Source organism: Marmota monax, unplaced genomic scaffold, assembly GCF_021218885.2.
Source record: "Marmota monax isolate L192 unplaced genomic scaffold, Marmota_monax_Labrador192_F-V1.1 WCK01_AAM20220418_F8-fsc00037, whole genome shotgun sequence".
In the NCBI taxonomy this organism is placed as follows: Eukaryota; Metazoa; Chordata; class Mammalia; order Rodentia; family Sciuridae; genus Marmota; species Marmota monax.
In genome coordinates this window covers 14,998,805-15,023,493 of record NW_026693245.1, presented here as the reverse complement: position 1 = coordinate 15,023,493, position 24,689 = coordinate 14,998,805, and the positions used below count along the sequence as shown (strand labels likewise).

At 32.9% G+C, this 24,689-nt stretch overlaps 1 protein-coding gene and 1 non-coding gene across 7 annotated transcripts in view; both read right to left on the bottom strand.

Moving 5' to 3' along the window:
• The window catches only part of Kif2a (kinesin family member 2A), a 68,679-nt gene that overhangs the window by 3,015 nt on the left and 40,975 nt on the right, over window positions 1-24,689 (bottom strand). For 3 of the 6 annotated variants that reach the window (XM_058583139.1, XM_058583140.1, XM_046456317.2), the window contains exons 7-20: window positions 22,933-23,028; window positions 21,373-21,427; window positions 20,414-20,576; window positions 17,594-17,684; window positions 17,394-17,457; window positions 16,759-16,850; window positions 14,153-14,295; window positions 13,644-13,848; window positions 12,533-12,643; window positions 11,937-12,004; window positions 8,466-8,579; window positions 7,441-7,591; window positions 3,955-4,056; window positions 522-657 (exon numbers count right to left, since the gene is read on the bottom strand). In XM_058583139.1, coding sequence (XP_058439122.1) covers window positions 522-657; window positions 3,955-4,056; window positions 7,441-7,591; window positions 8,466-8,579; window positions 11,937-12,004; window positions 12,533-12,643; window positions 13,644-13,848; window positions 14,153-14,295; window positions 16,759-16,850; window positions 17,394-17,457; window positions 17,594-17,684; window positions 20,414-20,576; window positions 21,373-21,427; window positions 22,933-23,028 — 1,591 coding nt within the window. The remainder of the gene's footprint in view (window positions 1-521; window positions 658-3,954; window positions 4,057-7,440; window positions 7,592-8,465; window positions 8,580-11,936; window positions 12,005-12,532; window positions 12,644-13,643; window positions 13,849-14,152; window positions 14,296-16,758; window positions 16,851-17,393; window positions 17,458-17,593; window positions 17,685-20,413; window positions 20,577-21,372; window positions 21,428-22,932; window positions 23,029-24,689) is intronic. The other 3 variants (XM_046456313.2, XM_046456314.2, XM_046456316.2) reach the window with 1 other exon arrangement.
• On the bottom strand, window positions 8,878-8,955 carry Trnaa-agc (transfer RNA alanine (anticodon AGC)). The gene has a single exon. It is a non-coding gene; the product is annotated as a tRNA-Ala (tRNA).

The window sequence follows — 24,689 nt, the reverse complement described above, 5'->3', positions numbered from 1 at the left end:
AGTAATACAGATAAGCTATTTTAAAAAGTCAAAAAGATATGGCATATAGGTGAACCACATACTTCCCTTCATAAGTAAGGTGAAAAGGGTAGTCATCTCAATAACTTTACCTTTGTTTACTTTTAGCACAGAAAGATGAAGATAGACATTATTCAATGATGACCTTGAACAGATCTAATATAAGAATAATAATTCTGACAAGCACTGGCCTACCAACTAAGTATCTGAGTGGGACATAAAACTTGCAAACTAATCATAAGATGCCTTTATTTTTCAAAGGACTAAAAAAAAAATGACTAGGAAGAACTTGAAATGACATGACACTTCATGTTTTATTTAGGAAAAACCAGACTAGTTAGTTCATCTTTATACGTCTGTAAAGAAGGTATAAAATGGTACTCATAATTCACACTTCATTATTGTCATATTGCAATAGGAAATCCTACAACTGGTAATATGTACACCCCAATACCAAACAGATTTCATACCAAACAATAAAATGAAAAAAAAAAAAGAATTACCCCGCAGCTCAGTTAAAATGTCTATTTTTTGCTCAAGTATCGCTTCAAGTTGTGTAGCATATGAATCTACATCATAGTCTACTTCTTCAGTCATCTCTAGGAGAGCCTTTTCATCTTCTAACCATCGAATAGATTCCTAAAAAGAAAAAATTAAAATTTTAAGCCTTTTTATAAAACAGATATCAATTTACAAATTCTGTTAATTACAAACATATTTAAGATGGTATCTTGTAAAACTAACAGATAAAACATCTCTATTCACAGTAAAATTAAGAAATATTTTCTTAAGTTCAAACACAAACACATACATGATTGGCCAAATAACATTACTTCATTTCTTGACTTTTTTATTCTACCTAGAGTGGATTTTTGGAGAAAGAATTCATCAAACACATTAACATCAGTGGTCAAAGTAAATTTTAAAAACTTAATAGCTGTTCCTGAAACAAGGGAAGAATTGGCATAATAAGGCTACTGAACAATTTGATGAGGGCTTTGGAAGGCCTATAACTTAAGTCATCTGGAATTAATTTATCCAGTTGGAACCTGTTATGGTTTGAATATGGTTTGTCCCCTCTGAACCATTTTGGAATTTAAACTCCATTGTGAATTAAGAGGGTGAACACATCTAAACTATGGTGGTGAGGATTAAAGCCATCAAGGTGGAGCCCCTATGGTTGAATACTGGTGGCTTTAAAATAGACTCTGAGGTTGGGCCAAAACTAAACACTAGTTCTTCAAAATCATTGTTCAAAAAAATTTCAAAATCATTTAAAACTCTTATTCAAAACCATGAGGAACCAGCGGATAGCCAATTTAGAAAAGTCAAAAAAGCCCCTCAATGGTAGCTACTTACTATTAATAAATGCTTCTAGGAACTTGGTAATCTTTGTATATGAAACCCATGAGTTTTATTTTCTAGAATGTCAGAAGTCATAAAGATCATAACTGAGGTCAGATGGTACTAAATTGGAGTTTGGGGCATAAAAATAGGTGCTTTCCATACCAACCAAAAATAAATAAACGAGCAAAAGGAAGATCAGTAGTGTAGCAGAAGGAGAATGGGAAGGGAGGGGGAGAGAAAATGGAACAGGGATTGAAATCAAATTCTGTGCACATATGATTTTGTCAAAATGAACCCAACTACTATGTATAAGCTCTTATAAAAGATACTAATTTTTAAGAATGTGTACAATCTCAATTTTGCAAGTTATTAATTCACTTTAATGGCTAATTACAATTAGACTACTTCACCAGAATTTAAAATTTCTATAGATACCTTTCATATAGATATTAATAAAAAAGTATCATTTAAAAATACAAATTATTTGTTTTTCTTTTCCTTTATTCATACACTTAATTTTTATTTAACAAAACCCTATTTTCAGAAATGACAGTTGACAGTATGTAAGCACTAATATATGGAAGTGAAAATAAAACTGGAAAGCCAGAACTCTAAGTGTTGATAACAAATGTGAGACCTCATCTACAAAAATGACAGAGAAAAGGTGGTCTTAATATGATCTTGTTCCAAAAGGGCAGAAACAACAATTTTCTTAAATTACTAGTGTCTTATTCTCGACTTAATCCAAACCTCTATGCCTATAAGCAGACTTTTTTCCTTTTCTTTTCTTTTTTTGTTTGGTACCAGGGAGTCAATCTAGAAGTGCTCAACCACTGAGCCACATCCCCAGCCCTTTTTATTTTATATTTTGAGACAGGGTCTTGCTAAGTTGCTTAGGGCCTTGCTAAATTGCTAAAGCTTGCTTTGAACTTGTATTCCCCAGGCCTCAGCCTCCCAAACAGCTAAGATTATAGGTATGCACGACCGTGCCTGGGTAATAAGAGATTCTTGTAATAAGAGCTTCATTAGAACCCTAACAGTTTTAATGAATTTGCATCCTAACTTGAAATCAACTCTTTCATTTTTGAGCCCTCATCCAGGTGCCTGAATGACCTGAAACTAAGGAATTTTATAGATTTCCTCAATATATGAAAAGCAACAGATCAATAAGAAGAATGAGTTACTGTTCACTTTTTTCTCAGGAAATAAAGTACTATAAGAAGTGGGAGGGGGGCTGGGGTTGTGGCTCAGAAAAAGAGCGCTTGCTTACTAGCACATGTGAGGCACTGGGTTCTATCCTCAGCACCACATAAAAATAAAATAAAGGTATTGTGTCCACCTACAACTAAAAAAAATAAATGTTTTTAAAAAAAGAAGTGGAGGGAGAGTAAAAAAAAAAAACAAGTCAATAGTAAACTTCATAAGGATGTCTAAATGATATCTTCACTTCCTCATAAATACCATCACCCAGGATATTTTCCTGTTAAAAATCGGAAACCAGGTTTGGTGATGCACATTTATTTTTTTAAGTGGTCACCTTATTTTTATGTGGTGCTGAGGATCAAATCCCGTGCCTCATGCGTGCTAGGCAAGCACTGATATACATTTGTAGTCCCACAGTTAACTCAGGAGGTGAGGCAAGATGACCGCTTGACCCCAGGAGTTCAAAGATAGCGTGGCAAGACCCCATCTCAAAAGTACAAAAACAAGCGGGATGTGGTGGCAAATGCCTGTAATCCCAGTGACTTGGAACAGGATTATTGCAAATTCAACATCAACCTCAGCAACTAGGCAAGAACCTGTTTCAAAATAAGCAATAAATAAATTCCCCAGTACCACCAACCACCTCTCCCACCCCCCCCCCAAAAAAAAACCACACACACACACACTCTCCACAATAACTGGGAGAGTTATACAGTTAAAGTACTTTAAGACTGAATGCACAGTGGCAGCAACAGACAATTCAGTCTAAGCATTATTTCCATCTCCTGAAAGTACAAACTTTTCTGCTAATTATTTTTCAATTTTTTAAGGTAGGGTCTCACTATGTTGCCTCAAAAATAAAATTTTCCTCCCCAGCTTGCCAAATATCTGGGACTACAAGCACATGCCACTGTGCCCAGCTTCCCTAACCTTTAAAGGGTTTTTCTTATGCTGCCAAATAAACTGGCCTAACAAAGAAAGGAATATTAGTAGGCAGAAGTTGAACTCTTCTCCCCAAAATGGACAATTAACAAAAAGAAAGGGCAAGAGGTGCTTTAAAAAAAAAACAGATCTTTTCACCATTGTGCAATGAATGTGTATGTGGATGTGTGGATTTGTGGTGTTAGGAACTGAATCCAGGTCCTTGTGCATGCAGGGCAAGCGTTCTACCAATTGAGCTATATCCCCAGCCCTCAGATGGATGTTTAGAATCACTGTTCATTGTATTAAAAAACTACTATGGGGGAAAAAATTGTCATGTCATATGCCCTACAAATATACATATAAACAAGTATTTTTTCTTAAGGAATGTTATTCCAAGAATGATGAAAGTTTTTGGTTAATATATCTCAAAATACTTTGATGAAAGAAAGATTCTCTCTTTACCTGGAACACTGCCCTGTGATCTTCTACAACTTGTTCTTCCATTTCTACCATTTGTGAGACAGCTTCATGGAAAGTAAACAATTGTGGAGAAACCTCTTCTTCCTTAAAATACAAAGTTTAAAAATTATGACATAAATGTTGTATTTTTAAATGCTAGAAAAGTAGTCGATTTTTGTGTTTTTCTTCTTTTTTTTTTTGATGCCAAGTTCTGAACCTAGGACCTTACATGCTAAGCACACACCCTACTGCCCAACCCCTAAAAGTAGCTTTTTAATGACACTTTACAATAACATTTAGAATTTGAGGAAGCTTGAATGGTGATGACTACTCAAATATACATAAAAGTGAAAGTCACAATTTCTTTCTGTGGGTCAAAATAATATACATAACTCTCAGTAAAGCAATCCAAACTTTTTTATGAGTAGGTAATAATTTTCCTTGATGCCAAGGTTTACTGCAAAATTACCCCCAAAAAAGCACTCTTCAGGAACAGTCAGCTTTTCAAATATAAATCTTTTGCAAATTGTAAATATATTCAAATATTTCTTTACTACTGTTTTCTTTTCTGTATATGAATTAACTCATATACAGACAATTCTTGACTTAAGGATGGTTCCGATTATGCTTTTTAAGACTTTTCAATGACATAAAACCAATAAGTATCCAGAAATCATTTCAAAATCTGAATTTTGATCTTTTCTATTAATATGTTCACCATGTTAGGTGTGGTAAATGCATTTTCAACTTGTGATATCAGGATGTAACCCCATTGTTGAGTCAAGGACTACCTGTACATGTCTTAAGTTTGTTTTCTTAAAAGAGATGAACCAGGCATGGTGGCACATGCCTGTAATCCCAGCTACTCAGAATGCTGAGGCAAAAGGATGGTTAGATTGAGGTCAGCCTGGGCATTTTAGGGAGAACCTGTTTCAAAAGAAAAAAGAAAAGGGCTGGAGATAAATCTCAGTAGTAGTGAGATTATCTAGTATGGACAGGCCCTGCTTTTAATCCCCTGTAGCAAAGTGGGAGGGGGACTAAAAACACCATCTTTGGATTACGTAAAGATAATGTCTTTGATCAAATTAATACTCTGAAGGACTTAACTCTTAAAAAAAATAATTTTCAAATTATACTACATGATTTGCTTACCAGTTATTCTTCCTCCTTCTTTCATTTTTTTTGGATGGGATCTCACTATGTTATTCAAGATTATCCACAAATTCCTGGACTCAAGTGATCCTCCTGCCTCACCCTCCTAAGTACCTGCACCTATAGACATGTACCACCATTCCTGGCAGTTATTATAGAAATTTGAATTGACAGGATAGTTTTACTTCATCAACAATAACTATACATACACACAGACATACAACATATGCATTATGTTGGTTTTAGATCAATTCGAAACTTATATTGCTAAGGTTTCTTTCTGAAGTTTCTTTCCCAAGAAACCTTTACTTATTTTTCTTGGTGATTGAATCCAGGGCCTTATGCATGAGAGGCAAGCACTCTACCAACTGAGCTATATCCCCAGCCCTGATCCAAACACTTTTTTGTCTATACAATTTTCTTCTACTCTTGGAATACTAATGAACTTAATTATAAGTGTACCTATATTATTTTTATCTCTAGGGCTTATCTTAGATGCTATTCCACTAATCTACCTTGTTAACTGTTAAGTCTTAGTCTCATTAGATATGAGAATAAAATGCAAACAGAAGAGAAGAATGCCTCTTAACTCTGGTTTTCAGAATCTTTGGGAGGTACCATAGCTATTACAATAAAGGAACTGATTTGAGGGCTCCAAGAACATGTATAGTGTCTTTTAAAACTTATGTAGACAGGGCAGGGAATGACGCCAGGATCTAATTTTTAGCTGTTTTTATGTTTCAAAATTTAGAACTCTTAATTTAAAACTAGTTTTCTCAACCTTTGAACTACTGACATTTTTGAGGGGTAGAGTGAAGAGTGTGGCTATCCCATGCACTACGTGTTTAAAAGCATCATAGCTTCTACCTACTAGATGCTAACAATATCACCTCAGCTGTGACAACCAAAAACATCTTCATATATTTTTGTCTTGGTTGGGCCAAATCACCTCTGGTTGAGGACAGCTGCTTACAGCCTTGATTTAGTAACAGAGGATGTGGAATGTGAAAACAAAAAAGTAGTATGGAATGTGGTAATCAAAAGCAGTTATGTCCATTTGTTACTCTAGAATATTTTGGATTTAACATCTGTCAGAAAGTATTACAACATAACCACTAATTCTGTTCTTTTCAAAGAATACTGTTGATGGAAATATGCTTATCTGACATAAATTGGATTGTGTCAAAAGAAAGATGTAGGTTTCAACTCTGGCCTCCTCACTTATAATCTTGGTCAAGTTGTTACGCCTCTTAGAAAATTAACTATGAAGTAGGGATAATTACAACACCTACCACATTGATTTGTGAGGATTAAATCAGGTAACAAGCAAAATATTTAGCAAATGTATGTCATGTAGTAAGCAATTAGTAAATGCCACCTTTTGACATTATGAGAAAATGCCACGATAGGATTTTAGTGGGAAAAACAGTGACATAAAACCATTTAAAATATACATGTTAAAATGAAATTAAATAACTACATAAATAACTCTTGTATTTCACACACAGAATGTAATCCTCTCAATGTTAAAAACAATTATGTGGAAGCAAGTTATTATTTGTGCTTTCTTGCTTATTTATGCCCTTCTATCCTTATAGAGTGGGCATACATTTTATTATTTTTAATAATTAGAACATTAAAAAAAGAGTACAGGGGTATGGTACCCAAGGTCTTGTGCATGCTGGGCAACACAATACCACTGAGCTACATCCCCAACCCTTTCTGGATTTGATTTCAAGACAGAGGTTTTTTAAGTTGCCCAGGCTGGCCTTTACTTTCGATCCTCCTACCTCTGTCTCTCAAGTTGCTGGAGTGTAAGATGTGTCACTGTGCCCAGCTGGAAAAACAGAATTTTAAATTATGAAATATCATTAAACATTTCAAACATATAGAAAAGCAGCCTGGTTTAATGGATGATAGCATTTTGCCATGTTTGATTTTTAATGAAGGTCATGCCTTTGTCCACAGTTCCTTTATTTTGTTTTTAAGCTTTATAATGAGGTACTTACTGGATGTATAATTCTTAAACTTGCTTCTACCCTATATTACTAAAATTTTAATACTGGTATAAAATATGGGGGTGGGAGGTAATAGATTAGATCAGAGGTTTGGCAAACCAGATAGTAGATGTTTTAGATTTGTGAGCCATACAGTCTTTGGTACTGTTATGTAAGAAAGCAGCCAGGCAATCCATAAATGAGTAAGCATTGCTATGTTCTAATAAAACATTACTTGTAAAAACAGAGTATAGTTTGCTGACCCCTGACGTAGATAAAATTGAGCTATTAATGAAATGAACTAAAACTGCATCAATTACAACTATATTATCTCACTCACATTTTGTTCACAAAGAAGTTTTAGATCATCTCTCTGAGGGGAACTTCCCACACCCCACTGTGTCTCTAAGTCATCAATTTGGTTTGGTGGATGGTGCATTATAGGACGGACATCACCAGCCGCAGTTGGATCAACAGTCAGTTCTTTCACCCTATAGATAGAGAAGAGGTATCTAAAATTAACAAAGACTCAAGCATAGGAGCAAGAAAATACCAACCTATTCAATTAAAGGCAATTCAAATAACACATTAGGATTGATGATGTCACCTTTATAGCTCAAATTTATCTGAACTCTCTGGAAACTCTTAATAGGATGTTTGGTTGTTTAATTCTAGTAGTTCACATAAGCAACTTTACAATTACTTCAAGAATAAATGTGCACAAAAGTGGAAATTCAAAGTATGCAGACTCAGTATTTCAAAGAAACACACTGTTGCAATTACATTATATGAGCAGAAAAATCTTTACAAAAGCATTAAGTTTTATAAATAGGTCATTGCTGATATCAGAGAATTTGATACACTTTGCAGATTTCTGATAGTTGAAATGCTTGAATTAAAATAGCTAAATATGAAATAATTTTATTTCCAAGGTATAAAGATTATAAGATTTGTATCATTTTAAAAAATGTTTGCTCCTCACATCTGAGAAAGGATATACTTTCTAATAGGAACCTTGTCATTTCCTTGCAGACAAGGAAATTTATAAGATCATACACAATACAGGTAAACTCTTCACTGCAAGCAAGACAAATTTATCTTTTAATGTAAGTATGCAAAAGTGACATCATCCTTTTAAAAATGAGGGGAAATAGGAAGCCTGAATTCTAAACCAAAATTTCAAAGCAAATAAATTAATACAGGACATAAAAATGCAGATCATGCAGTACAACCAGCACCTGCCAAATGAAATGAAAATGAAAAATAATATGGCTCAGGATAAAAGAAGTAAATGAAATGTTTATATATAGAAAAAAAATTTAAAAACTATTAAAATAAACATCTTATGTATAGAATGAAGTAGACCTGGTAATCGAAGGAGAAAAGTCGTCATACTCATAAGAAGGAGAGAGATCAGGGCGACTGCCACTACCCTGTGAGAAGGGAATGTCTGATGGACTAATTCCAAACTCCTTTACTCTGCAGCACCAAAACAGCAACAAATTAAAAGAAAATGTTTTTGTAAAAACAGCAATGCACATTTCAAGTTTTCATTTGAATTCAGTTTTGTTTAGAAAAGGTTATCAACACTGCTTAACAATGTATTTAGACTTTTATTTTATAAATAATCAGTTTTAAGAGGTTTTAACCTCTTAATCCCACTGATCCCTTACTCAAAAGACCTAACTAAAATCCTTCTTTTACTTTTTTAATAATACTTGAAATTTAACCACAAAGTACCAAATGTGTGTGTGTGGGGGGGGTGGGATGGGAGTGAGGGAGGTACTGGGGATTGAACCCAGGGCCTTTTGCATGCTAGGCAAATACTCTATCTCTGAGCTACATTCCTACCTCCAGGACACTATCTAAATCCTGAAATACCATTTATTTAAACTACAAGACCACTCTTTCTTATGTTGTCAATTGCATAAATATTTATTAGTATTAATGACTTCCTAGTGCATTTGTGGACTTTCTCAAACAGGACACAAGAGTTAAAATTAAGCCCTAATTCTTTAAGTCACTCATTTTCACAAATTAACTTCTGCTTATACATCTAGAATGGTATTAGCTATGAAACATTATTCATATGATTGATAAAACAGTCACTCAACTTTTTTGTGGTTGGTGATTCAGATGAAGAACTCTGACTGAGAACTGCCTATACTAATGGAATTTAAGTTGTTTTTGCTAATGTTTGGATCCCACCCTAAGATATCTCCTTATGTGTGTGTAAATATTCCAAAATTTGAAGAAATCCAAAATCTAATACACTACTGATCTCAAAACATTTCAGGTAAACGTTATTGAACATGTATATCATTTTCATATTAGGGGGAATCCTTTTCAGTCTAAAGTTTTAAGACATGAAGATTTTTTGTTTTAATTCTATTATCATGGCAAGAAGCTACCACACTAAGCTGTTCCCCACCTGTCCGTGAACAATTTTCAATAAGCAGCATTTTAAATTAATGATAAAAATCCTACATGCTAAAAAATTAATTACAAAAAAAATCACTTAGTTGCACAATAAGTTTTCAGCTAGGAGTAAATTCAAACTATAAAAGGAATTAAATTTTGAAATAAAGTTCTATTACATTTTTAACATAGCTATTAGATTTTAATACCTTTTTACAAAAGATTAATAGGTTTATACTTTCCAATGTTTACTACCATTTGAAATTTCTTCAGCTGAAACAAAACGTAAAAGAACAAAGTACATGATCCAAACATAGATCCTATGCTGCTTAAAGATATATTCATAGGCCGTAAAACTTTGGGTGTATGTATATATTTGTTTTTAATTTATTTATCAGTACTGGGAATTAAACCCAGCCCTTTTTATTTGTTATTTTTGATGCAGGGTCTCACTAAATTGCTGAGGTTGACCTTATAATTGCAATCCTCTTGCCTCGGCTGCCTCACTGGGGATTATAAATCAATGCCATTGCACACAGCTTAAAACTATTTTTAAGAGAGAACAAGCCAGGCATTGATGTATTCCTATAATCCCAGTGACTGGGAAGACTGCAGCAGGAGGTCTGCAATTTGAGACCAGCCTTATCAACTTAGGCTCCTCCAAAAAAAAGGGGGGAGGGGGGTGGGAACATAGCTCAGTGGTAGAGCATCCCCTGGGTTTAATCTCTATTACCAAAAAAAAAAATAAAAACTAGAGAGAGGGAGAAAGAAAAATAATGCTGGGCACAATGGAGAATCTTGGGTTTGAGCCCAGTTAAGGGTAACATAGGAAGATCCCATCTCCAAAAGCAGGTAAAAAAAAAAGAGAGAGAGAGAGAGAGAAATTTGTTCCAAGAAGTCAGGACCATGATTACCTAAGGTGAGAAACTAATGGGATGGACAATTTTTGTAATTTTTGTAATCAGAAAGAATGAATACATTAAGAACATTGTAAGAGGCCAGTGATGTTCTATTTCCTAATATAAGGCCAAATTTTTCACTATACAGGTATTCATCATTTTATTCACTTAGGTAGTTTTTATGCACATGTGTTTCATATTGTAAGAAAAAGTTGAAAATTGAAAATAAAATTTGAAAATAAAATTTCCATTATGATTAAAACAAAGAAACAAAATACTTTTGTCAAGCAAAACTAAGACAATCTTCACATTAGAAACAGTTCATAAAGAGGAATTTTATCTCTACATTAAAATCATAAATGTAATAGGTGATAACAAATTTAAAACTATGTAATCACTCATTCAAAACAAGAGTAGCAGAGGGGAGCTATAGAATAAATATACCCATTCATGTCCAAGGGCATGTCATGACTCCAAGAAATAAACTGCTTTAACAGCCTATAATGCATTTTGTCCTTCCATCGCTAATGACCCAGTTGTTTAAAGTTGGACACATTACAGACATGAATAACAAGATATAATTCATATACAACACCAGAAAGACTATCACTTGTCACTCAAACTTTATATTCCTTATATATAACATTTAATATCATCAGGAATAATTTTTAGCTTATAGCAAAACAATTAAAAGAAATATATACTGGCCCTGTAGCTTTCATTTATTTGTCTGTCTCAAGAGGAAGAATTTGCATAATTTAAGTAAAGTAAAATATTACAAAATATAACTTTGAAATGGAAAAACACAAACATGTTGTAGTACAGAAAGGTCACTTTTACTAAAGATAACAGCTGCTTCTCTAACTATACAACACTTGACAAAATATTTTTGTTAAGCAAAATTAAGACAATCTTCATATTAGAAATAGTTCATAAAGAGGAATTTTATCTCTACATTAAAATCATAAATGTAATAGATGCTAACAAATTTAAAACTATGTAATCACTCATTCAAAACAAGAGTAGCAGGGGGGAGCTATAGAATAAATATGCCCATTCAAGTCCAAGGGCTTTTCATGACTCCAAGGAATAAACTGCTTTAACAGCCTATGATACATTTTGTCAACTCATTTTTACAAATTGAAAAACTGATTCTAAATATTATCACCTTAAATAATAAATGTGGTCACGCAAAGTAGCATACATCTGTCATTCTAGCAACTTGGGGGACTGAGGCAGGAGAATCACAAATTCAAAGCCAACTTTGGCAACTTAGTGAGGCCCTATGCAACTCAGGGAGACCCTGTCTTAAAAAAACAAAAAGGGATGGGGATGTAGTTCAGTGGTGAAGTACCCCTGGCTTAAATAAATCCTCAGTACCGAAAAAATATAATGAAAGAATAAATCTATAAAATATTTTTAAGAACAATGTACTATAATCTGCCCTACAACAAGATATTATATACTGCCCTATTTTAGAATTAGATTTCAAATTTCGTAATAGAGAACCATCTCATACCTATTTGCATATCTTAATGTATTAAGAGTATTTTCACAGGATGCCATTCCTGGAGATATCGTGGCAATCTACAGGGGGTGGGGGAAGGAAAGGCGAAGATAAAATGTCATAAATAATCCAGACAATAATACTAAAAAAATAGCTCATTTAGGTCTAATCTTAAGTGGGTATTTAAAAATTTTACTTGCTATCTTTTACCCATAATCACATAATGATACAATTAAAATGTAAGCAACTCTCTGAAACACCATGAAATGATCAAACTCCAATAGAAAATGAAGGCAAACACAGGGAACAATACCAAGTGACTACTCCCTCCTACTTCTTCTAACAGCATCTTGCCAGAGGATAAACCCTGGTGCTGTCACACAGGATAACCAAAACCTAATAACAAATTATACATTCATGATATATATGAGATAATTCAGATGTTGGAAATAATATAATGCTTTCTATCAGACTGGCAGGGACACATCTTAAATATCAACTGTATCTAGGATTCAAATGACTGTAACTAATGTACATTAAAATTTTCCATAGATACTGTATAGTTATTACTTTAGGATTAAAATGAAATATAACAAAAATAAACTTACCATGCAGGTACGAGAATTTTCACCTATGAATGAATCTCTTAACACCTGAGTGAGTTTACTTGCTCGGAAAGGAGTATGAGGTTTGTTTCTACCTAAGGCTCTGATACACTCCTGAAATTTAAGAAAGCAAGACTCACAGATTAGACTTTCTTAAAAAGAGTGATATTAAGTAACGTATTTTAAGAGGTCTTTTATGATGAGTCTAACATTTACGGTCTGATGAGCTCTGAAAATTCTAACAGTTTCACAGCATTGTGAAAGTGTTCCCATGAACGCTAATTCAAGAAAAAGATCAAAAACAAGCAAACAAACAAACAAAAAAAAAACTCACAAAGTCTGGGGGTGTAGCTCAGTCGTAGAGCACTTGCCTAGCATATATGAAGCACTGGGTTCAATTCTCAGCACCACATATAAATAAGTAAAGGTCTATTGATAACTAAATTTTTTTTTTTTAACTCACAAAATCTACTTTATTATCCTTTCAAAAAATACTCTGGAAACAATGGCTAATGTTTAAATGTGGCAGGCAACAGGATAACTGTAAAATGTTAAAATTTCAAAGTGGCATTACATAAGAAAAAAATACAGAATATTTTACTATAAATCTTTCTAACCTTTGCTTTTCTAGTGAAGGAAAAGATAATATATACCTGGCCAGACTTTCTGAAAACGATTCCACATTTTTTTTCTGAGAAAGTTATTTCTTAGTTCAATTGTATGGTTCCTTACCCTACCCAAGAAAATATATCTGATGAAGAAGGCTTTTTAGAATCTATCTGGGCAGCCTCAGAATTGAATTGGTGTGCCAACCCATATACCATTTTATCCCACCAGTTTGAAAATGTGTTTTTATTGGAAAAAGTAAGTACTGTTATCTGGCAACTGAGTAAACAAAATTAAAAAGCAGGGCTGGGGGCTGTAGCTCAGTGGCAGACCACTTGCCTAGCATGTGTGAGGCATGGGGTTCTATCCTCAGCACCACATGAAAATAAACAAGCAAAATAAAGGCTTGCTTGCTGTCCATCTACAACTATAATAATAATAATAATAGTAATAATAATAATAGTAATAGTAATAATAGACATTTCATAATTAAATATATTTAATTTACCTTGAGTGCTAAAAGGCTTTTATTAATTTCAGCACCTTCAAGCCTAGTTTGCCTGTCTGCACTGGAAGTATCAGCTCCTCTTTCATTTCCAGCCAAATCGATGAGAGAAAACTTGCCATGTAGTTTTCCTTTTCTTCGAAGTATAATCTGAAACACTGCATGGCTCCGAGATGAATGTGCATTTGCAGATGTTTGACCAGATGTTCTATAATGTGATTAAGGACATGTTGATACATTAAAATTTTAATTTACATGTTAGCATGACATCTTCATTTTAAAAAGCAATAACAAAAATCTATTTAGCCAGTTTTTACAATTTAAATACAGAAGAAATACCAGATTGTTACAACTTTACCTAGCTTTTCCTAACTGTAGTTATGATATCAATATAATAGATGTCAAAGAACAAGGAATTTTACTCCCAAGGTGCAATGGAGAACCTCCTTAGTTTGTGTTTGTGTAACAATTACCTAAAACTGAAGTTTCCCTTTCTTAATTAATATATTTACCTGCAACTGTTGCCTATATCAATGAGTTTCAGTACATCTTCAACACATTTAACCTCCCGCTCCTGTAGGCCCACCACTTGAACTTGTTGTTTTCCATCTTCTAGAACTCTTAATTTTGTTTTCCTATTTAGCAAGTCAAATACCTATGAAAAATCACATCCATTTTAGAAAACTAGCTTTAAAATAAACAGAAGCAGTTCTATAACAATGGGTCACTCAGAGCCTAAAAATTATTTTAGAGAGGAAAGTAATAATTATATTAGAAGAATAAAGCTCAACATATTAAGGGATTCAATGACATTTTAAAAACCTCAAGACAAAGTCTAACATTCAAAATCTATATAAATTTTGTGACAGTAGCTCTAAAGCAACATGAATGTGCTCAGTTGACACTGAATTGAAAATGTTATTTCAATTTTAAATTTATTCTAATTTATTATACATGACAGCAGAATGCATTTCAATTCATGGTATACATAAAGAGCACCATTTATCATGTCTACGATTATACACAAAGTAGAGTCACACCATTCGTGTCTTCATACATGTACTTAGGGTTATGATGTCCTTCTTGTTCCATCACCTTTCCTACTCCCATGCCCCCTCCCTCCCCCTTCCTCTCCCCTTTGCCCTATCTAAAGTTCCTCCATTCCTCTCATGCTCCCCACCATCCCTATTATGGATCAGCATCAGAGAAAACATTCGACATTTGTTTTTTGGGGACTGGCTTACTTCACTTAGCATGATATTCTCCAACTCCATCCATTTATCTTTAAATGCTGTGATTTTTTTCTCTTTTAATTCTGAGTAATATTCCACAATGTATATATCCACACACACACACACACACACACACACACACACACACACACACATTTTCTTTATCCATTCATCTACTGAAGAGCATCCAGGTTGGTTCCACAATTTAGCTATTGTGAATTGTGCTGTTATAAACATTGATGTGGCTGTGTCCTTATAGTATGCGGTTTTTAAGTCCTTTGGGTATAAACCAGGAGTGAGACAGCTGGGTCAAATGGTGATTACATTCCAAGTTTTTCAAGGAATCTCCATACCGTTTTCCACATTCGATGCACCAATTTGCAATAACACCAGCAACATATGAGTGTGCCTTTTTTCCCGCTTCCTCACCAACACTTATTGTTGTTTGTACTCTTGATAGCTGCCATTCTGACTGGAGTGAGATGAAATCTAGAGTAGTTTTGATTTGTATTTCTCTAACTACTAGAGATGAACATTTTTTCATATATTTGTTGACTGACTGTATATCATCTTCTGAGAAATGTCTGTTCAGTTCCTTGGCCCATTTATTGATAGGATTATTTATTTTTTTGACAATTAGGTTTTAAGTTCTTCGTAAATCCTGGAAATTAGTGCTCTATCTAATGTGTGTGTAGTAAAGATGTTCTCCCACTCTATGGGCTCTCTATTCACCTCACTGATTGTTTGGGCCTACTTTTTTGTTCTATAAGGTACAGGGACTCTGGTTTAATTCCTAGGTCTTTGATCTACTTTTGAGTTTTGTGGATAGTGAGACAGGGGCTTAATTTCATTTTGCTGCTTGTGGATTTCTAATTTTCCCAGCACCATTTGTTGAAGAGGCTATCTTTTCTCCAATGTATGTTTTTGGAGCTTTTGTCTAGTATGACATAACAATATTTATTGTGAGTTTGTCTCTGTGTCCTCTATTCTGTACCACTGGTCTAACAAGTCTACTTTGGTGCCAATACTATGCTATTTTTGTTACTAATGCTCTGTAGTATACCTTAAGGTCTGGTATAATGATGCCACCTGCTTCACTCTTCTTTTAAGGGCTGCTTTGGATATTCTGGGTCTCTTATTTTTCCAGATGAACTTCATGATTGCCTTTTCTATTTCTATGAGAAATGGCACTGTGTCATTGGGATTTTGATTTGATTAAAACTGTATAGTGCTTTTGGTAGGATGGTCATTTTGACAATATTAATTCTGCCTATCCAAAAGCAAGGGAGATCTTTCCATCTTCTAAGGTCTGTAGTTTCTTTAGCAATCTGTAGTTTTCATTGTAGAGGTCGTTCACCTCTTTCGTTGATTCCCAAGTATTTTATTTTTTTGAGGCTATTGTAAATGGGGTAGTTTTCCTAAATTCCCTTTCAGAGGATTCATCACTGATGTACAGAAAGAAATGCCTTTGATTTATGGGTGTTGATTTTATATCCTGCTACTTTTTGCTGAATTCATTTATTAGTTCTAGAAATTTTCTGGTGTAATTTTTTGGGTCTTCCACGTATAGAATCATGTTGTCGGCAAATAGTGATAGTTTTGAGTTCTTCTTTTCCTATCCATATTCCCTTTAACTTCTATCATTTGTCTAATTCCTCTGACTAGAGTTTCAAGAACTATGTCAAGTAGAAGTGGTAAAACAGGGCATCCTTGTCATGTTCTAGTTTTTAGAGGGAATGCTTTCAATTTTCCTCCATTTAGAATGATGTTGGTCTGGGCCTTAGCATAGATAGCTTTTACAATGTTGAGATATGTTCCTATTATCCCCAGTTTTTCTAGTGTTTTGAACAAAAATCATAAAAATTTGAAAAAGAGTTCCAACATACCTTTCCACTATAAATTTCAAAAAAGGTTGCATATACTTGAAGTTCTAGTTTCTTATAGTTTGGCTTCTTTAGCATTAAAAAGACATCTCGAGCTGTTAAGAATTTCATGTACAGAAAATTGTTAAGAAGTGGCAAATATTTTTAAAATGCAATTTAAATGTTCTATCTGTAAAGGAGTCAACAGATAATCTTTACCTAGGATGATAATAGCATCAATACTAAAAATGAAAATTAAAGCAAATATTAATTTGACAAAAAAGTACTTTTAACAGAAGTGACTCTCCTTCACATTCTATAAGCAATGCTACTACTTATTATTATAAATTACCTAAAATTATACATAGGTGGTCAAAATAAGGTCATTCTTATAACCATACCAAATAGAAGCTTTTTATAATGCAGCCATTCAACAATTTACACTAATCTCCTACAATGTGCCAGATTATACCAACAAAAATGTAATCGGTATTTTTGTCACCAAAAGTTTAATCTTATAGATCTTTTCGATCTGACAACCCACTGGCATAATGTCCATTAAGCATAGTATTAGAGTTGCTATTTTAAAACTTTCTTTCAAAGTCACTTGAATAATATCCAAGGAGAATGTTACAAATTACATATAAAAGGACACTTACCTGCTAATGCATAAATTCCTTTAGAACAATCTTGGTTCTTTCCTGAAAAGTCACCACCCATAGTCTTTATTTTGAAAAGAAAATAAATAATAATAGACATTATTCAGGAATACATCTTAAGAATTTGATTACAGAATTAAGTTATAAAGGAAAATAAATTATAGTATCATGCTGCAATAAAATTTTAATGAATTACTTACATGAGTTTTTCCACTTCCAGTCTGCCCGTAAGCAAAGCATGTAGCCATTCCCCTTTCAAATATAGTTTCCACTAATGGTCTAGCAGTAAACCTTAAAAATAAAATGCATCAGTCAGAATATGTGACAAATACTTAAGCAAATACATAAAAGTAATACCAAATAACAAAGTTTATGGCAAGATTTTTTAAAAATCTCTATTAAAAATTTTTAAATAACCATGTTAAGAATTCCTCAAATTTTTTTTTTTTGTACCAAGGATTGAACTCAGAGGCACTCAACCACTGAGCCACATTACTAGCCCTTGTCTGTATTTTATTTAAAGACAGGGTTAACTAAGGTACTTAGGGTCTCACTAATTTGTTGAGGCTGGCTTTGAATTTATAATCCTTTTGCCTCAGCTTCCTGAGCCACTGGGATTACAGATACGTGCCACTGTACCTCGCTTAAAAGTTTTTAAGGTATAATTTCATAATAAACATTGGTGGGAATAATAAGACACATATAATAAAAATAAAAAATAATCAATTACAATTTTAAAACAGAATAAGAGTGTAATCTCAACAGAGAAGGGTCAATGGGGGGAAAAACTGTATAAACATTATTTTTAGACCTTCTAAGTAAGTAGAAAAACAATTATTACCTTGACTCTGGGCAAATAATTTATACTTGGGGAAAAAATATAAAAAAACGTACAGGGGCTGGGGTTGTGGCTCAGTGGTAGAGCACTTGCCTAGCATGTGTGAGGTACTGGGTTTAATCCCCAGCACCACATAAAAAATATTAAATAAAGGTATTATGTCCATCTACAACTAAAAAATACATATATTTAAAAAAGCAAACTTACTTATAGGACACTTGAGTTCTGAGCTGATAGTTTTGATTCAGGACAAGAATACCAAAATATATGGCTTAGATTGCTTCTCAAACATATTGGTAAAATCCACTGTTAAAATAAAAAGGGGGGACTGGGGATGTAACTCAGTTAAAAGCATTACCTAGCATATGTGAGGTCCTGTGTTTGAACCTTACCACCACAAAAATTAAATAACATAAATATAAAATAAAACAATATAATGGTGAAGGATAAATACTTCCTCACTGAACATAAAGTGTATGTTAGAAAATAAATCTACAAATGGAACACTTTGGATAGCTCTGCTTAAAATTTTCAAGGCCAAATTGGAAAAGGTACAAAACAAAAAGAAAAGGAAAAACCTCTGGTCAAAAAGAACTAGAAATAAACCTGAAGAGTGATCAGATCAAAATTTTTAAAACATTTTATATATATATATATACACATACATACATATATTTATAAACACATATGTATTATATATATAATTTCTCAATCCATAAAAATATGAAAGAAAGAGGATAAATACTGATAATGCTAAGAAGCGTAAAATGCAATGTGAAATACAAACTGTTTATTAAATCTATCATATACAGAAACATGTTTATAATAATTACTTAAAAACTATTATAAAAGTCAAACTGCTTGGGTTGGGGTTGTGGCTCAGTGGTAGAGCACTTGCTTAGCACATGTGAGGCACCAGGTTTGATCCGCAGCACCACATAAAAATAAAAATAAAGATATGTGTCTATCTACAACTAAAATAAATAAATAAATTTTTAAAAGTCCAACAGGCTTAAATTTTATGAGGCAGGGGTAGGAAAGTAAATGAGGACAGAATTGTATTTGCAGAAAGCTAACAAAAAATTGCTATTACAATTCTCTATTTAAATATATTCTTCCCAATATATCTAGCATTAATATGTTCTTTAATTTTGTTCATTTTACAACTGAACTCCCAGTTTACTGGATTAAGACCAATGAAGTTGGTCTTAACTATATTTCATATGTAGTAATACTTTCAATTCTTAAGACTCTTGTTAATTCTTCTGCTTTCTAAGCATCTGTATAAAATAAAGGGGAAAAAAAAACATGGTACATTCAAGCAACTGCAAAGCAGTTTTACATAGAATAAAATAACAATGTGGCTAAAACTAACGTTAGTTACTAGAAATGAAACTTTGCAAACTGAAAATGATCTACATTTGACAAGAATGTGGGACATTCATGTATATAACTTTGAATTGTCTATAAGCTGAATACATAAACGTAATAAGCGCAATATTAAAACCATATACCCCAAAAAAACTACCCTTGAGCTTAAAGATGAAAATATTAAGCAAACGTTAAATAGTAGATATAGAATGTTTTTAACTTAAGTGGCAGTAAATGCTAAATACTTTTAAACAAATGATGATTAATGTATAACAACAGGTATTTCAAATTTATTCCTAGTGCAGGGATTAAAATGTAAAGTTCTCTTCATACTACATTCCATTACTTAAGGGTTATAACAATGCTTTCCAGAAATTTCTTCTCCGTGTATGGGGTGTGGGGGTGGGGTGGGGTGGGGGTGTGTGTGTAATAAGTTAATTAGCAATTGGCAAAGAAAAGTATATTTTGGGGAAGCATTAAAGAGAACAAGCATTAGTACTCTCAGAATTTGGGGGGATTTTTAAATATTTATTGTTTAGTTTTAAGTAGACATAACATCTTTATTTTACATTTATATGGTGCTGAAGATTGAACTCAGTGCCTCAAGCATGCTAGGCGAGCACTCTACCACTGAGCCACAACCCCAACCCCAATATTACAGAGTTTTTTACATTGTCTTTATTTACACTCAGAATGAAAAAGCATATTACAGCTCTATAGAGCTACATCAAATGCAATTTAAGTTTCAGGGAAGTGGTGAACACACGCACGGTATAGGAACAAGATTCTGATTTAAAACAAATTCACCTACCTGTAAACCATTTCATTAGGAGCTGAGTCATCAAAGGCATAATCAAAACGAAATGTTTGGTTTTCTAGGTACCTTGTTAAATCTACTTTTTGTTTAGGTTCATGTACCATCACAACATCTTTACTGGGGATTGTGATTACATCAAGATCTTTCATTTGAGTTTCTAAAAAAATAAGTGAAAATCATTGCCCATTAATTCTCATAGCATTTAAATTAAGGTACCTAAGTAGTAAGATTTGGGGGGGGGTGGGGGTGGGAAAGGGGTAGTACTGGGGGGATTGAATACAGGGGTACTCTACCACTGAGTTACATTCCTAACCCTTTTTATTGTATTTCAGACAGAGTCTCACTATGTTTCCCAGGCTTAGCCTCAAACTTGTGATCCTCCTGACTCAAACTTCCTCAACCAGCTTATAAGTAGTAAGAATTTAGATAAAAGTAGTAAAAATTGTAAGAATTAAGAAAATACCTCATAAAAAAATTAAGTAACTCAAATAAGTTAAGGCTATTTCAACAACAGTTTAAAACAAGACTTCTGTAAAGCAAGAATCAGAAATGGCTTTTCTGGGGGAGGACACGGGGGGCAGTATCTGGGATTGAACCCAGAGGCTCAATCCTCAGGTTTTCTTTATTATTTTATTTTTGAGACAGGGTTTTATTAAATTGCTAGGGCCTCACTAAATTGCTGACGCTGGTCTTGAACTTGTGATCCTACTGTCTTAGCCTCCTGTTTCACATAGATTTTTAGTGTGCACCATCACCACCATGCCTGGCCCAGCTGGCAATGATTTATAGAAGTGACAGACCAACAGGTGTAGTCATAGAAATCTGCATAATAGTTAACATACAAATGAAATTATTTACATTGAACTTTTCCAAACCAATTTGATTTGTACTATTATTAAGATACATTGCAAATAAGACAAATTCAACTTTATAGGGTTCATTAAGCACCATACCTTTTTTATTGAGTGGTCGTTTTCTTACACAAACACATATTCTATGTTCATCAATCTAGGAATAAAAAGTCTTATTTAAGTGATTATCAGTGGTATATAAAATGCCAGAAAGTCAATGTAATTCTCTCCATCAGTTTTATAAATATGTAAGCAGCATAAGTAAGTTCAAAAAACAAATTAGCTTTGCTTAAATTTAAATTTTAATACTTGTCAGGCACAATTATTTCTAAAGTTCTGAGTGTAATGGAAACTTGCTCATTTTCTTTTTCGTAAACCATTACTATATTAAATATTTGAGGGGTGGGGTACTGGGGATTGAACCCAGGGATACTCTACCACTGAGTTACATTCCTTGACCTTTCATTTTTTATTTTTTTAATCAGTTTTTTTTTTAGTTGTACATGAATACCTTTATTTTATGTATTTATTTTTATGTGGTACTGAGAATTGAACCTAGGGCCTCACATGTGCAAGACAAGTGAGCTACAACCCCAGCCCTACGTAAAAAATTTTGTAGAGGGTTCTAATGTTCTTAGCTTTAAGTTTATGTCAAGAAGGTGCCTTATTCACTTCAAGATAAATTGTATACAACTAAAGTAAAAATTTTATTCTATCAACTAGCATATTTCCAGGATGATAAGAAAGTTGTTTGCAAAGATCACTATAGAAAAAAAAATGGATTCTCAAAAGATTACCAAGCAAAATTTGAACAATTTCATAAATATGACAACTATTTTGCACAAATTTTATTTTCATAAAACTTATGTTCTCATAAGATGAAGCAGGGATTGAAAGCCAGTAACATTTACTATCATCAGCCCATTTCAGAAAGTTGGTCAATTTGTTGTGAAACATGAGCTCAAGATACAGGAGGTAAAAGACATAGAGGACTAGCAAGGACTGAAATATATGGGATACAAATGTTGTGACAATTTTATGAAATCCTATATAATACATAAGCCTAACACATTCTATATATGCTAGGTCAGATGGATTATTTTTCACATTACACATAAAATTATTTTCTGTGCAACAAATTCTCACCCCTCAACAGGAAACAAGCAGTAAGACTACAGAAAAATTTTCAGCACTGGAGTTTTGGTCCACTGCAGCTCCTCAACAACCATCATTTACTGTTAAAAGCCAGAATAATATTTATTTTCGAATAACAAATTAAATAATAATAAAATGGAATGATAGTGAAATCTACAGTCCAAGTCAAAGACAAAATAAGCTTATAACTGAAACCAAATTACGAGAGATGATTAGAAGGAAACTGGTTCTTATGTCATTATCTTAGCTATTGTTCTGCCCTTCCAAAGGCATGCTTTTCTTTGAAAAGGGTCATCTCTATGGGCAGCACCTCTAGTATTTAAAATTATGGAAGATGTACAGAAAAGTAGATGATTTCTTGATTTTCCTCTTAAAATACAGGAAATGATCCCCCAAATGGAAAAAACATTTAGCTAAACACAATAGGAATTTAGTAGGTATCAATACACGTTTTTTATTGATAGCATAAACACTCCCTCAGCAATAGTTTAAAACAAAGAATCTTACAGGATCTGCTGTTGTTAGTGGTCTATAATCCAAACTTCCTCTAAAGTCTCTGATCATACACATAATTTCATAATTCGGATTTGTAGCATCAACATCCTATTAGAAGACAAAGCATTTGCCATTTATTATAATTATAATAATGCTATATTTGTTACATTTATATTACACGGTTTGAAAATTCAATTAAGTATCATTTGTCATAACTAAGACCCAACCTGAACTGAAAATGTGGTCTATGATAGTTCAGAGTTCATGTTTATTATGTTCAGATCACTTTGATAGCAAAAATACAATTCCATTAGTAAACATGTATCCTTTTAACTCCAAAGAATCATTCTTAAAACCACCTTTAACTATATACCAAAAATCATCTGTTATATACTTAATCCTAGAAATTGAAGAAGAGAAATAGCACTCATTAAAAACAATGACAAAACTCTAAAGTTGAAATACTAGAAAAATTCATTCTTAAATTCAAATTCTTCTTCTAAGCAATTCAAATTCTTCTGTGTGATTCATCTAGTGTTTCAGCAAAGTGGAATGTGAATTCATTTAGATTCATGTCCTATATTTATTGACTCTCTAAAAGTAATTTTTAAAAAACTCTAACATATTACAAAACAGCTAAAAAGCAATAGGACATCGAACTTAAAGAATCAAAAGCCAAGATAATTTTTTAAAAAATGTTTTAACTTTAAATCATCAAATGCTAATTGCAATTTACCTTTTTGCTTCAAAATCGCAAAACTTCAGATTGTTACAAATAGCATGCCAAACCATGAAATAAATGACTGAATATTCTAAGTCAGATTTTTTTCATACATTATATTCAGAATTGCTTTGAATGTAAATTTCAGAACTATTATTGAAACTCACTTTCATTTGACCTGACAGGAAATAATACCAACTATATGAACTCAAAAACAGAATGTGATGTTAAAAATAAAGCAGAGAGATATATATGTAAGTATTATGAAGTATACACAGAAAACACTTGGTGGCATCTATGCTAAGTATCAGTAAATATCTGTTTTGTGTATTATTTATTTCAAAATCCAACTAGACATTCTCAGGTAACTTTCAGGTGTAAGCTGATTTATTCAGGTTGAATATTACACTGGGTCCACAATTTCACATGAATTGGCAATCTAACACCATTTGAAAATACTACTAAATAAACAACCTGATGTTTTACTATAGGAAACAAGTTCTTAGACTATAATAGATATAAAAAAAAAAAAGCACAACAGAGGAGTTATAGGTTTAACAACAAAATTTCTAACACAAAGACCTTATAAAGGGATAAAAGACCATTGCTATTAAAAAGTTTTACTACCATTTGAAGGAAGAAAAGGACACAAGGTAGAGATTCATTCTTAATATTTAGCATAAACTGAAACACAAAATTCACCCCATTTCACTATGCCATATAGAACTTAATCATGGAAAACCAATAATGAAATTTATAGTACAATCATGTACCTTCCTGGGTTGTTTTTCCAAATGTATTTTTAGATCTTTTTAAAATTAAAAGACCATTAGTTATAAACATACCATACCATTAGAATTCTGTAACATAATAGCTTATTACTGAAAAAGAACAAACTTTGAAATGAACACATACTCACTAAACCATGTAAAAAGTACATGCAATAAAAATCTGCTATGGCAATTTGTTATCACAAAAGCTTATTTCATTCCTCAATATCAATTTAAGGAATTTCCTAATTCATACTTAAAATGAATAGCTCTATTAT